At 40.3% G+C, this 18,028-nt stretch overlaps 2 protein-coding genes across 6 annotated transcripts in view; one reads left to right on the forward strand and one right to left on the reverse strand.

Moving 5' to 3' along the window:
- The window catches only part of DENND2D (DENN domain containing 2D), a 60,283-nt gene extending 58,552 nt beyond the window's left edge, over nucleotides 1–1,731 (forward strand). For both annotated transcript variants that reach the window (XM_061631817.1, XM_061631816.1), the window contains one exon: nucleotides 1,189–1,731. In XM_061631817.1, the coding sequence (XP_061487801.1) occupies nucleotides 1,189–1,250 (62 nt within the window). In that variant the 3' untranslated portion in view covers nucleotides 1,251–1,731. The remainder of the gene's footprint in view (nucleotides 1–1,188) is intronic.
- Nucleotides 1,732–3,651: 1,920 nt separating this feature from the next.
- CEPT1 (choline/ethanolamine phosphotransferase 1) overlaps nucleotides 3,652–18,028 on the reverse strand; it is a 47,022-nt gene continuing 32,645 nt past the window's right edge. For 3 of the 4 annotated variants that reach the window (XM_061631820.1, XM_061631818.1, XM_061631821.1), the window contains exons 5-9: nucleotides 11,136–11,220; nucleotides 7,854–7,985; nucleotides 6,488–6,646; nucleotides 6,029–6,154; nucleotides 3,654–4,730 (exon numbers count right to left, since the gene is read on the reverse strand). In XM_061631820.1, coding sequence (XP_061487804.1) covers nucleotides 4,611–4,730; nucleotides 6,029–6,154; nucleotides 6,488–6,646; nucleotides 7,854–7,985; nucleotides 11,136–11,220 — 622 coding nt within the window. In that variant the 3' untranslated portion in view covers nucleotides 3,654–4,610. Of the gene's footprint in view, nucleotides 4,731–6,028; nucleotides 6,155–6,487; nucleotides 6,647–7,853; nucleotides 7,986–11,135; nucleotides 11,221–18,028 lie in introns of all 4 variants that reach the window. The other variant, XM_061631822.1, reaches the window with a different exon arrangement.

Here is an 18,028-nt window from a genome sequence, read left to right on the forward strand (position 1 = left end):
GACACTGTGCAAAGCTGGTATGTACCTACTCCAAAAGACTTCAAGTTGTTATTGCAGTGAATGGTGGCTCTACCAAGTATTAATGTGTTGGGGTTGAATACTTAGGCAAGCAACATGTTTCAGTTTTTTTGTTTCTTACAAACATTTCCCAGCATAAAACCAATGTCACCTTACAATAATTGATTTTGAGTTTCAGTGTTTCAAAATAAAATATAATACAGAATGAAATTACAATGTACCATTCGTAATTCAGTAATATAAGAGCATTGGTCAGGGGTCTAAGTACTTTTGCAAGGCACTGTAAGAAGACATGTTTTCAAACTATCTTTAAATAATTGAAAGCAGGAAGAAAACAACTTGATACAGTAAATTGCTCTCAAACAGAGAAAGCTCTTAAGATACTTAAAACAACAGTTTGAGAAAGGTGAACCAGATAAACTCAACTTTAAACCAGCTCAATTAAATAAATAAAATTAGAATAAATAAAAGAAAATTTTAAAACAGTCATAACTATAGTGTGGGGATGAAGAGTTGCATCTCGGGCTGTATAACATGGGATCTCTTTCTCTAACACACACAACCACAATCCATACAGTACTGTTTATTGCAGTTGAGATGCTAGCTTAGGGGCAGGGGGATTTGTATTTCCCATTGAGAAATTATAGTCTGAATACTGAAAAATATATTATCTCCACAGGAGTGTTACTTTGACAGCTAGATCTCCTGCAACAAATATATAATTACTGCATACCTATTGTGCAAAACCCCCATTGTCTGGTAGGGCCCATTGTCTTCCTGATCTTTCAGGCTTCTGGGCCCTAGTTGCTCCATCCCCCGTGTTCTGCACTAACATTTCAAATGGGTTTACAGCACTGCTGACTTGCCACCCAGACAACATTTTACCACAACGTGGAAATGGCCAGTAAAGTTCTTTAGGAGGGATGGCTATGCTTTGACCCCACCCTCAGAGGCAACATGCTTCTGAATACCAGTTGCTGAAAATCACAGGAGGGGAGAGTACTCTTACATTCAGGTCCTGCTTGTGGCCTTCCTGTAGACATCTGATTGGCTATTGTGAGAGCAGGATGCTGGACTTGATGGGCCATTTGGTCTGATCCAGCAGGATCTTCTTATGTTATTATAAAAATGCATCTATAGTGATTGCTGCATTTTGTTTTTCATCCACAGGATATTTCCAGCAGAAATTAAATGAATATCAAGAACAAAAGAAACAAAGGAGACTCTCCTGAATTTCTGCCCTAGGATTGCTCACCAGCAGATGAACGGACCTGTGCCTAGAGTAATTGTCTGTTTGGACCAAGAGAAACCCCTAAGAGGAAGAGCATCCTTGGATATGTTGGTTCTTATGGTAGTCTCATCTTTATGTGTGAACCATGAGAGGCCAGCATAGCTTCAGATTCCACTTCTTACCCTTTTCCTCCTCTCTCATGCCTGGCACTACAAAGCTGCTCTTTTATGTAGTTAACATTGGGCTACAGTTTATAGCCCAACTGACAGTAAGACAAAGCTGCAGTTCTCAAGAAAGTGGCAGCATAAAACTGTAATGAGCCAAGAGATCATCTTGGTCAAAATAGGATTCTAGAGTTCTCTAGAAATTCAGTTAAATGAAGGAGAAGAGTGGGGTGGCTAATAATGATGAAGATTGTAGAGCAAGTGACAAGACAAATTATGTGGAAACATTTTTGTCATTAAAATGGTTTCCAGTCCAAAGGCTTCATATTGAGTGTTTGCTTCGCATGGAATCTGTTTGTTGGTATGAAGTTTCTGTTTTTATTTCAATGCTCTTGTTTCTGTTTTGGTAAGGAGACATTTCTGCACTCAGCCAAGTAGCAATGGTTCCAGTTGTTTCATAAAGATTTCTTTTAAGGAAAAAATTATCTGGAGTAATTGAAAAAAGGGGAGTGGGGGCATATAATAGCATGCAAATGAATGAAAAGATTCTCGAACTGGTTTGGAAGGAACATGAAGAAATGCAAAAGGAGGAAATGCGACAAAAAAGCATCCCCTATCAACACCATGAAGGGGAATAGGTAACCAAATCCTGTTGAATCACAGTGGTCACAGAGGTGTAGGTTCTTAACATCCTGTTTCTGGAAAGGGACCCTTTAATCTGGCACTTAAAATATGAATTGTAAATTGGGGTTAACACATGATTGTGCTAGAGTTTGTGGTTTCCAAGACTGATAGTGTCTTTGGGAACTATTAGTGTCCCTACAACTCTATGGCAGCACAACCTTGCAATGGGGACCAAGGGGCAGCAAAGGCTGCTGTGATATGACACCATAAGTGAACAAACACTAAACTTGTTTTAATCAGAGAAGTTAGAATTCTCCCAACTGTCAAGGTATCTTAGGGTCATAATTCTCCATAAATTCTAGTAAACTTTACATCTACAGAAATCCTTATATCTTTGGTTTATTCCAAAACTTGCCTTTGTATAATAATTTCAGTGTCTGCCTTGTTATTTTAGTAAGATTATAAAGTGTGCCATCAACCTTTTCTTGAGTCCACTTTTAAAAACTCAAATCCTTAATTTTTGACTTGTAAATTAGTATACTGTTTTGATCCTGTTAGAGCAGGTGTGGGAAATGTTTGGTCCTCCAGATGTTGGCCAACTACAACTCCCATCAGCCTCTGCAAACATGGCCAACGGACAGGGGTTATAGGAGTTGTAGTTCAGCAAAAGCTGGTTGTTGGTACTAGCCTTATTTTAATCCAGGGGAGCAGTCAACCAGTATATGTACTCCTGGCAGTGTTGCACTTTTAGCGATACTGTTTTTGTTCTTTGGTCCCATCCTTGCTTCCTGAGCAGACAAGCAGCTCTACCCAAATGCCTGGTTCCTATTCCAAATAATCACTCCAGCACCCACCTTCCAGAGCCTAGGCTGAATCACAAGAATATTTATATTTTTGAACCATCTGTTTACTTCAGATGACATCGCTGCTGAGGTTTCCCCAAGAGTTGCTTCATTAATTCACCACTGGTTAAATCAGTTGTGTTCTAGCTGCTACCAAAGGAGTGAGAATCTAGCTCCTCGTAGCACAGGCTTCTTAAGTGATTTGAATAAGTCTTGTGTGATTTGTACAAGAAACAACACTTACTATGCTGCAATCCTGAAGTCAGAAGCTGGCCAATAGGCCTCGGGAACAAGCCAAATGCTGCTCCACATGTAGAAATGGAGGCATGCCAGTGGGATAACACCACATGAAGTTTCCTAGCTTAGAGAAAGCTCCATGGTGCTAATGTTCCATGAGTAGAACAGGATGTGCACCATACCTATCGGAGGCAGGCAGAGGGCTGCCACATCATAAACTCCTTTGTTTCCCTGGCACACCCCAGGAACTGGTGTCATTCTACATGTACCAAGTGGGCATGCTAAATTTCCTGCCATTGCAATCAATATGGAGATGACCTCACCTCCCAAAGCAAAAAAGCAGGGCAAATGATTTGAGTGGCTGCTCTGTCAGTAGCCCCTCACCCCCCCAGAGATGTAGATATGATTGCTCTGTAATTTCAATTATCTTATGTCCATGTTTAATAGAGGCACTTTGACAGCAGGAATAGACTATCAGTTCAAATTAACATTTCACAGAATGGCTCAAAATAGCAGATGAACACAAGGATGGTCATAGTTATGAGAATTGTCTTATTTATTAAAGAGCAGAAATAATTTTTTGCATAAATTTTATACAAAAAAGTAACTAAATTTTGTATAGACTTTCCACTGAAGAAAACTGAGAAATAAATTCTTTAAATGTTAATTTTTTAAAAAATAAAATAAATTGAGATAACCACACTATACCACATGCTGACGCTCACCCCCACATCACGGTACCAGGGGTAGAATTTTGAAGACAAAAGGTGCAATTCGCCAAGCACAGCAGCTGAGTAATGTGAATTCAGACACGCACACCACCCAGCTGAAATGAAGAGACTGCCCAGCCACTGTGGATTCGTTCCAAAGATGGCACTTTAGATACCAAGCTTCCAGTGACGATAGGAGTAACGTGCCTAAGTGTCATTTTGGATTCTTAAAAATCTACCTCAGGTATCATCAACAGGTGAATTAATGAGATCACAGTCTAGACTCAAATGTCCAAAACATTCCAGCCACAAAAGCCAGTGAGATATCTGTGTTTCACAAGCTCAACTCTTTTTAGTAATTATTTTTGAGTGGGCACTAAGTGAGTATTTTACTAATAGATGATTTATTCGAATTAGAAAGCAATTTGTCTTACAGCTTGTAATTACACTATATTAGAAGTCTCTGTTATTGGGAGTCCATTTCCCTAAGAGTTTATGCTGTAATCAAGGTAATTACAAAGACAAAACTTTACTTTCCTGGGCACACAACCAGCAGAGTGGACAATACGCATGTTTGATTGGAGGGTGCTTGGGATTCCCCATTCATTGGAGGAGTCTAGCTAAGGAGTGTCATCAGTAACAAAGAGCAGAAGTTACACAACATTATTAAAAATTAGATTTGTTCCTATCTGCTCCAGTTTCCATAGTCTCCTCAGTGTGTTTGCATCCTCTCCTGTAGAAAACAGTTGCCAGTTATTTCTTATTGTGTCAATGACAAAGTTAACTAGTGATGATTGGAATATGTGGAATAGCTCTTGATCCTGAAGACATGGATGTGAAGGTGGGAAGCGATCTGATTGCACACACTGGCACAGTATCGAAGCAAATCAAAAAGAGAAAAGATCTGAAAGCAGAGCATAGTTACATGTGACATTTAATCATAAGGCTCTGAAAACATTTGTTATGCAAATTGTTTCCATTCTATAAGCATTAGATTTCTTTCCTCATTTACATCTGTCTTTCTGAAACAAAATGCTTTTTCTATACACTAAAACAGCCTTCCTTACCCTGCTGCCCTCCACATGTTTCAACCTACATCTTCTATCAGCTGCAGCCAGCACAGCCCAGCCACACACGCCAAAATATCTAAAGGGCAACAGGTGGGGAAAGATTGCCCTTTCTTGAGCACAGTGCAGAAATGAAAGCCAATGTGGCATAATGGAGATGTAGATTCAAATTCCTACCTACCTATAAATCTCACTTGGACCGGCCATTCGCTCTCACCCTAACCTACCTTGGAAGGTTGTTCTGATGATAGCATGGGATAAAGGGAAACTGTATGCTGGCTGCCCTGAGCTCCTTGGAGGAAGGGCAGGATAAACATGTAATAAACTTTATAAATATGATACAAAAATAGTAATGACAGCAGGCTTTTTGAGATGTCCCACTAATTGCAAATCTTAATTATTTCAACAGAAAAATTCTGATCCCATCCTAGAAAAAATTATTCACTGGTATTAAAAAAATTCTAGATAAACATTAATGCAATTTTCAATGCACATAATTAGGGATTAAAATTGCTATCTGGCAAAAACCATGTGAATGTGCCCAAGTGTGCTTTCATAACATCAAACGTAAGAGCTTCTCATATTGTGTATAGTTCTTGAATTTTAAAAAAGGCTTTAGCTGTGGTGAGTCCAAGGATATAAAAATGCATCTTTCTTACAAAAATTGTCTCTGATTATCTTCTCTGGCTTATAAGTCTAGAAGATGAACTGGAACTTTGCCAATGCAACTTAAAACATTTTTAAAATGTCATTGTTACAATCCAATGTCACCTGGAAATCCACAGGGGCTCAGATACATCAGACCCCTGCAGGACTACACATGCAGAGCATTGTCCAACTCAAGATAACAGATGGCACCTGTAGGGGTGTGTGTCCTATTTATTTATTGGCATTTATTAGTCTTTTCATAGTGAATTCTCTAGCTGATGTACCATAAATTAAATATAAAACAAGATTAAAAACAGCCATAACATATCAAAAACTAAAATCCCAAATCCAAACCCGCATGCAAGAGTAAAACAGTTGCTTGGAAAGTTGTATAAGCTGTCCAATTATGTGGAGGTTAGCCAGGTTTTTTCTCTGTTGCTCCCTCTTTCTCACTGTCTTATGCACAGAAAAATAAGGAAATACTTACCAGGGCAATCCAAAGTACAATATACTCATCAATAAAGCTATTAAAATATTGGTCCAGAAACAACAGTGCTGGGCCTATGAATGCTGTGTCATGCAGATGCATCTCACTTTTAGTCATGTGTGCAACCTGTAGGGAAAATTCAGATTAATATTCTGTTTCAGTATTTATACTCAATAAATAAGAGGCAGTAGTTTTGTAGGGTAAAATACCTTATTTTGAGTAATGTTTCTCTTTACCATTTTGGCTATGGCCAATCTTGCTTGGAAGCAAATGAGAAGTATTGCATACACACAGGTTTCAGAAATGCAATATTTGAAAGTTTAAATAATCATTGTTTGTAGTTGGACAAAGAAAATAAACCTTTAACAGCAAAATATATAATATGAAATCAGCAAAGAAGAAGAATGAATATTTATTTATATTTCTAGGACACCTCATAAAATAAATTCTGTAACTTACCACCAGTTTGTTAGTTATTTTAGCAGAAACAAAGCCAAAAGTCAGTATGTAGAGGCAAGGATGCTTTTCAAAGAGTTCCACAGCAGATTTCTTGTAGATCATAGCAGCTAATGTAATGACCGATCCAATGTGGAGAAATGGTGAAAGGACACTTGTTCCCTACATAGAGAAGGAGTTCAGTATTTACCAAGAAGGGCATATTACAGAATTACAAATATCAATATGGTCTCTCTAGAACATGTGGTGAGCTGACCATCCTTTTGTAACATTCTAACTGTACCTTTTTGAATTCACTCAACTGGCAGTAAGGAAGTGTAGAGACGGATGTCACCTGACTATGTGGTTGGAATACCAAAGAGTAAAGCGGGCATTGTGTACTTTGTGCTGTGCGACCAGCCTATGTGCAATTTTAGTTGCATAACAATTTGAAGGAAGGCTAGAACTGAATGGGACTTGTACAACAGGTATGAATAGATGCATTTTAAAGCACAGAGGACTCAAATATTTTCATTTGGATGACAAAACAATATTGTGCTGCTGAACAAAAAACAAAAAATTTACATATTAAAAAATCAACTGTTTAAAGTGGAAAATCTACAAAACATTTCTGGAAGATCATCAAGATTCAAACGTGTAAAGAAGTGTGGAAGATCAGAGGCATGGTTGTTTTTTGTCACTGAGAAACTGAGTACAATTTATAGTGTGAAATCTATGGATTTACCCTAAAACGACCAGCAGGCAAATACGAGATGAAACTAATACCAGAAAATTATAGGTCTTCTGAACCAGATTAAAAAATCCAAAGCTTCAATTTCCAAAGCCAATAAAGTATTTGCAGGTTTCATTTAGATCAGAGGTGGGGAACCTTTTTTCAGCCCAAGGGCTGCATTCTCTTGTGGGCAACCTGAGGGCTGCATGTCAGTGGTGGCCAAGGTCAAAAGTGGGCAGGGCCAATGCCACATACACACCCCAATCACACTCATGCACCCATCGTCACACTTCCCTCATTTACATACATCCATATATCACGATCCTTGCTGGACACTGAGAAAGGGGGCTTCCTTTCTCAGCACATAAGCATAGGAAGCTGCTAATGGAGAAAGCTAACAATCTCTTCCTCTGTCAGCAACTTGCTTGGCTTCCGTGCTGAATGTGGAGAAAGGAGTTTCCATCAGCAACAGGACTAAGCCATACCCCTTCTTCCCAGCTGTATTCTTTATGCCAGGAAACAAAACAGAAGATCCTAATAATAAAATGGGGGCACCTGAAGATATGGCAATGTTCTAAAGTCTGGCAGGAAAAAAAGAGGCTGAATTACGCAAAAGGAGAAGGAAAAGCAGACATAAAAAGACAAGGAAGCACTCACTGCTATAGTTGATCCATTTTTGCCAACACCACCTGTGAAGATCACACCAAAGTAGTTTGTACAGGAGAATATGGTTCCTGCTACAGTACAAAGAGCTGGAAGTATTTTCACTTGGATGTTTAGCACTGGAATCTTAACAGGAGAGGAAGAAAATTATTAAAATAGGTTTGTTCTTTGAGATATCAAATAAACTCAAACATTCCACTTTTCTAAATCTGTATCTGGGAACAACTTAGAGAAAACGGGGTAAAATATTCTCCCTTCACACATTACCTTTCAGAAAGCTGAAGACCTGTATCCATAGTGTCAGAGAAGACATATCAGTATGTGAGAAATTATTCCTGGGGAGAGCAGACAGTACCAAACGAATAAAGGCTCAAATATTTAGGCTCCCATTTTGCGGTAATCGGAAAAGAGAATCCATGAGATATGATGCAGTAGCTAGAGCGTTGGCCTATGACTAGCAAGGCCAGGATTCCATTTCCCATTCAGCCATGAAACTCACGGGATACCTTGGACCAGTCTCTGTCTTTCAACCTAATCTACCTCACAAGATTGTTGTGAGGAAAAATGGGGGGAGAACCATAAACACCACCTTGAGCTTCTGGGGTGGGGGTGGGGGAAATGGAGATATAAATGAAATATGAATAAATAAATTAGATGTCACAGTTTAGGTCAGGCTAGACAGGATATGTTCAGGGAAGAGAACCAGGTGAAAAGTGCATAGAAATAATGAGGAAAGGTCAAAGTTTCAATATATTCCAAAACATGCTATAAGCTTGGAAATCAAGAAAAGCAAATGGAAGAATAAGTGCTTGGGGCTGCAATGCTGGGTGAAAGAACAGTCCATTCCAGCACTCTGGACACTGGCCAGACAGATGCTCTTGGAATGGTCATGAAGCAAAACAATGGAGTGGTATCATTCCTGTTTCTTTCCTGCGTTTGACAGAGGTATACTGTCTCTGAAACTTGGTGGTTCCATTATCATGGGTAATAACCATTGTTTGATCCATGAATTTATAAATTTTTATCAGTTCTTTTGTCTGTTGTCATCACTGTATCTTGTGGCAGTTAATTCTCTAGGCAAAATAGCATTATGTGAAAAAGAACTTCCTTTTCTTTTCTGAACAGCCAATATCAATCTATGTGTGCTATTTTATAAAAATAATCTTGGCCACCACCAAACTACAGTTGGTAGGCATGTTGTACTTATTATACAGTATTATTCTGAAATTCTTCTCCTGAAATGTTAACTGAGAACTGTTAATCAGTATTTGAAAAATGTTAATAAGCACTCACAAAATCAAGAGAATTGTAAAAAGGTGGGCATGTTATTTAAAGATTATACCTTGCCTTTTTATCAAATGTTCTCAAGACAGCTTACGAGTAGGAGGTAATAATGCAAGACAACCGAAATTCACACACACAAACACAACCCAGCAATCCTTTGTCCTCTGGCTGATGGATGATTTTCGAGTCCCAGGGCATCTGGCAGTTATAGTTCAGTGTCCTTTTCGGCAGAAGCAGGGGGAGTGGAAGCTTCCTGGAGCAGTTGCTTCTCTGGCTAATGGATGGGACCAGGCTGGTTTTCCCCTTGCCATGTCTTCTCCCTGGAAGGCAGGAGGTGCAATCTCCCAGTGACCATTAGTCCCCTGGCCAGTGGCAGACACTAGAGTGTGTTTGGCTTATGAAACTCTATAAAGCTTTGGAAATGTGTATTTATGGAGTTGCAAAAGCAATTATAATAATCAATGGGGAGCAGGCTACTCTACCTCATGACTCTGGTTTGTTTTCCTGGTTTATCAACAGGCATTAAACCAAAGTTCCTCAATTTGGCTATAACAGGAAACTCTGGCTAATACAAACCAGGATCTAGTGCAATGGGAGGGGGTAGAGAAGGGGGGGAGGAGGAGCACTCAACCCTTACACCCATTCACAGACTTGAACAATCATCCAAACTGGACCAATAAGTGACAATCAACCCAATTCTCCCATTATCACACAACTTTGTAATCAACTGTTTTTAACTCTAGAATGGCTGCACATACTACCATTGTGCAGCTTTAACATATGTGCACTTTCTTAATTTTTTTTTAGAACGACTGTTGAGGAGCAGCATGGCTACCTCTCCCCCATCATGTTGTAAATATTTATGCATTCATGCATGTATGCTTTGGGAGGCTGTGCACTTTCCATCTCCTGTGCTGTGAACCTCTAGCATCTCCTGTGCACATCTAGGAAGGTATCAAAGTAGGAGGCAACTGCAGCATAGCTATCCTTCCCCGCCAGGCCTTCTGCTTCCCTTTGGTTATCTGTGGACACAATGCTGCACCATTTTCATGAAAAGAGGCTTGTGAAACTATCATGCAACTGCTGAAGTGGTATACAAAGGCCTTAGAGAGAAAAGTGGAATGATTGAGTACACATGCAATTTTAACAAGCAAAGATTTTAATGATCTATTTTCCTCTACACAGAATGAGCATGACTTTTTTTTTCCAGCAAAAGAAAACCAAAAGCAGTTGCAACTGTTAAGATAAACTAAGAAACATTTTGGGTAAAAACAGCACATATTTAATTCTCAGAGGGGACTTCAAAATACTTGAATGTGTTTTATACTTCAAACAAAGCTAGGTTTATTTTTAATCAGTCTTTTGTTGACACAATGCTTGCTTTTAAGTGTAACCCACATTAAGAAAATATTTTGCAAGTTCCACTTTATTTATTCATTTTATAATTAAATTGCAGCAGAAATGATAATTGCAGCAAATTAGCTTTTGATTTTAAGAGTAACTTACAAAACAAGACACACACAGCTGTGTTATGGACCAAAATTTGATGTTTTAGTAGACATACATAGCATACTTAAGCATCTATGGCAGCCAAATGAACTTTGGTAACTACTTTTGGCCAAATAATTTCAAAACATTTACTCCCACCATGGCATTTACAGCTCAAAAACTGCAACTAAATACAACAGCCCCCCTTTTCCAAATTTAGCAAATCTTTGAACAGCCCACCCGAACCAGCATGCTTTTTTCAACTGACAGATAAAATTATTCTTTAATGAACATGCTTTGGGTTCCTCTGCCTAAATGGCAGCTTATAATACAAAAGAATGACTGGCATTAAGTATTTTGTGAAATGAACCAGTGCTATATAGTCAAAAGCAAAGCTCTGTCCAATAAAAATGAAAGTTGGACTGTTCCTAAATGTACAACAAAATGGGTTGGGGAAAATAAACAATATATGTTACATGTGATATGCAAGGTGAACAGAATTACCATTGTTTGCCAAAAAGTTGGTCCTCCGATCACTGCCAGTAAATGCATGGTTATTATGAAGACTTGTACTTCAGTCACATCAATTCTGATTAGGTACAAAAAAGCAGAATTACTTGAAGCAATTTTTAATCAATTTGCAAGCATGGCAGCTCTCCTTTATCATGCACAAAGTAAAAACAAAATGGGTAAAGGGAAGGAATGAAAATTAAGGAGATTTCTTTTACCTTGATATACCCATACTGCACTATTGCTTGTTAACATCACAGCACAGAAAATGGAGTTCTAGTTAGAGGTCACAATTCTAGACAGCTCCAGAGCAGGCAAGTGACAAATGTATACACAGCCAGAGGCGTTTTTAAAATTTCTACTGAAGTCAGTCATCTGGCTATATGGGCAAACTGGTTTTAAGTGTAAAACAGACTTCCTATTCCATTGATGAGTGGCTGCTGGAAAAGTTTTCCAAACTCCTCTGGCTACATTTATGTTTCTCTCCTACCCACACTATGGCTGTCTAGGAGTGTGGCCAAAATTAGTAGTTGGAACTTGTTTACTTTTTCAACTAACCATAAGCAGTTGTAGAAATGTAAACATTAAACCTTGCCCACCAACAAAAAGAATGTTGAGTCTTACTGTCAAGAAAAAAAAAGTTGCCCTCATCACAATTTTTCTCCTTGGTCTGTGGTGCAATTTGCATAGGTCTGAGACTGACAATGCTACCAATCTCTTTACCATGCATAATGTTGGAAGTGGGGCAACAGCAACTCCTGTTTTGTTCATGTTCCAGAAGAGAGATAGAGTTAGGGTCCTCCAGATGGCTAGGCTTGACTACCTTTACCTGTGATGCTCTGACTGACTTCCTTCTGTCGTTAGACTGATATCCTTAGGGAAGCTTATCTGCCCCTCCTCCTTACATCCTTTCCCCTCTTCTCTTCTTCGACTGTCCAAGAGAGAGGAGACACCTTTGTCTCTGCTCTCTCTCTCCTGAGCCATGAGGGCAACCCCCACGCCTGGGCATTGTGCCTCCAACTTAGTTAGTTGGTTAGAACTAGGTATGCCTTTCTTTCTGCTATGTATTTCTATAAATAAAGTAGCTTTTCTTATTTTACTAAGTCTTAATTCTCAGTGATCTCAATGCAGGGTAAAAACCTGCTTTCTTAGGTAAACGCACACACTGGCACACAGCATCTCAGACAGTTGACAATCTCTGCTAACATTTATACAAATTTACACAACAAAAGGTTATGGTGGCCCAGTAAGTTGAATTGCAAGTTGTACCTAAAAGCTAAAAAGGCTAAATATTGTGTGTGATTTACAAAGAGATCAACAAAAGGAGACTTTCAAGTTACAGAAAGAAAAGCAGAACAAAAGATAGGAAAGGATGGCTGGAGAATCAACACTTAAGAGGAGCATCCTGCGGCTGGAGAAGGACAATTATGCGGTTTGGAGTCTTCGAATAACTGCACTCCTCGAAGGAGAGGATTTGTATGAAATCCTGAGTGATCCTGAACCCTCGGCAGAGGATGAAACTGCTACAGCATCCTGGAGGCGTAAGCATGCAAAAGTTAAATCTCTTCTTATTTCTGCATTATCAGATGAGGCACTAAACATTTGCATAGGATGTAAGAATGTGAAGGAAATGTGGCAGAAGCTAGAAGAAATATATGACAGAAAGTCTAAAAATCATGTAATGTTCCTTTACAAGGAATTGTTTACTCTGAAAGGGAGAGAGGCAGACACTCTCAATACACATCTAGAAAAATTTGCAAGTCTGGTCTGAGAACTGGAGAGATGTGGAAGAAAAATGGATGACGAGATGCAAAAAGCATTGCTGCTGAGCTCTCTCTATGAGAGTCAAAAATTAATTGCTTGTGTGCTACAACACAGACAGACCAGGATATTAATCAGATTATGCCATACTTAAAAGATCAAGATTTGGAAGAGAGACAGAAACACACTCTGTCTGAAAAGGCAAACCTTACTATGGGCGGGAACAAACAAAGAATAGCGACATGAGTCATTGCCTGAATCCACAAGAGGTCACAGAACACAGAAGGAAGCTCCGTTTTAAGTGCAGATCTCCAAATCATCTTCAAAGAGATTGCGACAGGTGTCAGACAGGAGCAAAGCCTGACTTTAAACAAAGACAGACTGAAAAGGCAAAAACAAAGGCTTCTATATACCATGTATCTGACGAAAGGAAAGATGATTATAAAAACAGATTTTTAATCAATTCAGGATGTACAACCCACCTAATAAAAGATAAAACTTTGTTTAAGTATTTTAAAAACTATATACAGGAAGTAAAGAACGCTTCTGCAGACACGTTACTTTCTCAAGGAATAGGCACGGTCCAACTGCATTGCAAAACGCCAGAAGGCGAAAGATGGCTTGAACTTAAAAACTGCCTATATGTTCCAGATTTTAAAGACAACTTAATAAGTGCTACTAAGATAATGGAATTGGGGGGTGAACTTTATATGAGTGGAGAATTTTGTCATGTTCTAGATGAAGGAAAAATATGTTGCACTGCAAAATTGAAAAATGGACTTTTGCATTTAGAATACCTTGAAGCTATGCATGCAAATATGTTCAAGGAAACCTGTAATTCTGAATGTTTGCATATTTGGCATAGAAGAATGGGACATGCCAGATTAGCCAGAGTAACTGCTCTAGAGAAAGAGAATTTGGCAAGAGGCATTAAAATGGGACAATGCACAGAAAGATGTGAGTGCTGTATAAAGACAGAGTGTGAAACCAACATTTTCTAAGAAAAGTGAAAGGAAAACCAAAACGCCTCTAGAATTAATTCACACTGATCTTTGTGGGCCAATGAAAGTGCCATCTCAAGGTGGAAATTTATACATGCTGACCTTTATAGATGACTACTCAAGGTATAGTACAATGTACCTGCTAAAAGAGAAAAGTCAAGTACTTCAAAAATTGAAGGACTATGTCAGAATTACGTCCAACAAATTTGGCAGAAAGCCACAGATCATAAGATCTGACAATGGAGGAGAATATGTGTCTAGGGCTATGCAAGACTTTCTTGTGAGGAAGGCATAGAGCACCAGACTACAGTTGTTTACAGTCCGGAACAGAATGGGGTCGCAAACTGAATGAACAGGACCCTTGGACAGATGATTTGTTCCTTGTTGGAGGATGCAGTTACCACAGAAGTAATGGGGTGAAGCAGCAGTTACTGCCACCTACCTGCAGAACTGACTTCCTGCATCTGCAACCAACAAAACACCATTTGAACTATGGCATGATAGGACACCACGAGTGTCTCACCTTCGTGTATTCGGGTGCAAAGCCTTTGTGCACATCCCGAAACAAAAGAGGTCAAAACTTGACAACACTGCCAGGGAAGTAATATTCATTGGATATTCTTCAACACAAAAGGGATATAGAGTAATAGATCCCAAAACTGGCGAAGTTGGAGTGTACAGAGCTGTCCACATTGATGAAGGAACGCACACACACCAACCATAAGGGTGCCACACCAAACAGATGACAGCAAAATGGAAGAAGCCGAGTTATTATTCCACCCCAGAAGGTATAACAATAACATACCTGTAGAAGAAGGCAAGGAGTCTGAGCCACAAGAGGCAACTGAGCCAGAACAGGCAACAGAACCAGGAGGGGCAGCCGAAGCACCAGCACTCAGACGCTCTGAACGCATCAACAAAGGTGTACCAAGAGAAAGACTTGCTTACCTCGTGAGAGATGAACTTCCGGAGCCAGAGACCTGGAAAGAGATTGAAGCCTTACCCAAAGCTGAAGCTGAGAGGTGGAGGCAGGCAGCCAAGGAAGAGCTGGAAGTGCTACACAATAATAAAACTTGGACACTGATCAAGTTTCCTCAAGAAAGGAAAGCTGTAGGCTACAAGATGAAATTCAAGAAAAAGCCAGATGCTAAAGGAAACATTGATACAAGACAAGCCATCAGAAAATGTCTGTATATAAGTACTGTTACCAGGCCAGATGTGATGGAAGCAGTGGGATAACTGTGCCAGGGGAGAAAAAAAAGCTCGCCAACCAAGGACTGGGAAGCATTAAAGAGAGTGGCGAGATATCTAAAGAGCACAACAACCATGAAACTGAAGCTAGCAGCTACCCGAGATCCCAAACTAGTGGGATATGCAAAGGCTACTTGAACTGCTTAAAGACTTAGGCATCTCTATACCTGGGCCTGTTGTGATGCATGAGGACAACCAAGTATGCATCAGACTCATGGAATCAGAAGGGGTGAGTTCACGAACCAAACACATAGACGTGAAGCACCATTTCACTAGAGATACCTACCGCAGAGTACTACTCAAGATGGAGTATTATCCAACAGAAGACATGACTGCAGACGCTCTCATGAAGGCATTGGGCAAAGTCATACATTGCAAGCTGCGAGACAAGATGAACCTTGTGGGTTGAACCAAACACTCATTGAGAAGGGGTGTTGGAAGTGGGGCAACAGCAACTCCTGTTTTGTTCATGTTCCAGAAGGGAGATAGAGTTAGGGTCCTCCAGATGGCTAGGCTTGACTACCTTTACCTGTGATGCTCTGACTGACTTCCTTCTGGCTATTAGACTGATATGTCTTTAGGGAAGCTTATCTGCCCCTCCTCCTTCCACCCTTCTCCCTCTTCTCTTCTTTGACTGTCCAAGAGAGAGGAGACACCTTTGTCTCTGCTCTCTCTCTCCTGAGCCATGAGGGCAACCCCCACGCCTGGGCATTGTGCTCCAACTTAGTTAGTTAGAACTAGGTATGCCTTTCTTTCTACTATGTATTTCTATAAATAAAGTAGCTTTTCTTATTTTACTAAGTCTTAAGTCTCAGTGATCTCAATGCAGGGTAAAAGCCTTTCTTAGGTAAACGCACACTGGCACACAGCATCTCAGACCATTGACAATCTCTGCTAATATTTATACAAATTTACACAAGACATAAGAGATTAGGTGAAGGCTCCAAGCTTGCATATTCCCCTCCCTCCTCTCCTTTCAAGCATGAATCTCCTCCTCTATTTGTTTACTTTATGGTTAAATGTGACACCTTCAGGCAGAAACCACAGTTAATGCTAACTAGAGTTCCTGCCTGAACAGAATCTGAAGTCAAGAGTTTGAAACAGGTTTGCAAACTCTGTTAAGAGGGATCCATGATTAGCTCCAAACTGGTTAAGGCAAGCAAGTGAAGGGAAATTTGCACCAAAGAGGGAAGGAGAGAGTGTGAATATGCAAGCTTGCCACTTAGTCATAGTCAAGAGACTGGCAGTGTTACACCTGCACTGAACCGTAAGCCCCCCAGTTTCTGCTAGTCTTAGCTATTGCTTTTTTTGAAGGGCACTTGGTTGCATTTCTGAAGTTTGAGGGTTTCATGTCTCCTTTATAGGCCCCAGCTCACCTTTCTGTCAGGCTGGGAGTTGGATACCGCAGCCCCCCGGCAGCGTTGGCAGGCTTCCGGTACCACCAGCAGTAGTCTTCCACAGTGGCTGAACCACAGCACTCCCAGCAGCCTGCTGGTGCTGCCAGGGACAGCCAGACAGGGCATTTCAGGGGCTTGCTGCGGGGGTGTGGGGACTTGTGAGAGATCCTCCTCCTGTTCAGAGCCCTCCCCAGGTCCTGATTCACCCAGAATCTGTGCTGGCCAAAAGGCCAGCAAAATAGAAAAAATTCCATGGTGGCCTAAGGGGAACACTTACTTGCCAGGAGGCCTGTTCATGGGAGCTGGCCCTTCCTGGCTGCCTCATGCGTGTGGCTCCCATCGGAGCTGGTGTTCAGCCGAGCCGGCAGCTTCCAAGCAGAGGGAGGATCCGTGGGAATTTCCACTGGCTCCCCATCATTTGGCTTGTTATGTAAGCCATACTCAGAGTAGACCCGCTAAAATCAATGATTTTAAGTTACGGGGGAGGGAAGTAATTCTCGCAATTCCCCACCCCCTAAATCTATTCTAGAGTGTTAAGGATGGGGGAGTAGGGGTGCAAATTTGCTTAAAATTACCTCCACCCCTATTCTGCTGGCAGAAGCCTTCATCAGCTGAGCAACATGGTTGGATTCAACCCTCTGTTACATATACAAGTTAAATCAATGTAATGTCTCCATGCAACAAACATGTGTTCACCACATGTACCATGCAGATTCATGCGCCAAGAGGCTATGATTGACTCTGGAGGACAGCACTCCTGACAAGCCTGTGATCATGTTAGAAAATGAGGGCACATTCCAGGGCACCCTTCCCTTCTCTGTCTCAAAAGCGATCAATACTATTCAAGCTGAACATGCTGACCATCTGTGGAGTAATATTCTTCCATGTGTGAAATGTTTACTTTCAAAGATACTGCTTCACCTTTTGTATATGAGAAGGGACATTACTATATTCCAAGAGAACAATAAAAATGCATGTGTTTATATTTCATTGGTATAATAATACTGTATATAACTGTTTCTACATAATATAAAAAAATTAACCATGGTTTCATAATTCAATATACCCCCATCTGCTCTCTTCCATTTTTAATAGGCATTACTAACCGACACCAATCCACTCCCATATTTTCAAATGCTTCACAACAGAATTATGTAGACCTTAGCACTAGAAATGAAATGCTTCCGTTTATATGTCCTTTAGTGTGGTGTAGTGGTTAGTGTTGGACTACAACTTGGGAGACCAGGGTTTGAATCCCCACACAGCCATGAAGCTGACTGGGTGACCTTGGGGCAGTCACTGCCTCTTAGCCTCACTTGAAGGCAATGGTAAACCACCTCTGAATACCGCTTACCATGAAAACCCTATTCATAGGGTCGCCATAAGTTGGAATCGACGTGAAGGCAGTCTATTTCCATTTCATCCTTACATAGCTTGTAATCTACATAGCTTGTATGTTCTGGAAAGGTTTTGGTTC

Source organism: Rhineura floridana, chromosome 6, assembly GCF_030035675.1.
Source record: "Rhineura floridana isolate rRhiFlo1 chromosome 6, rRhiFlo1.hap2, whole genome shotgun sequence".
Lineage (NCBI taxonomy): Eukaryota > Metazoa > Chordata > Lepidosauria > Squamata > Rhineuridae > Rhineura > Rhineura floridana.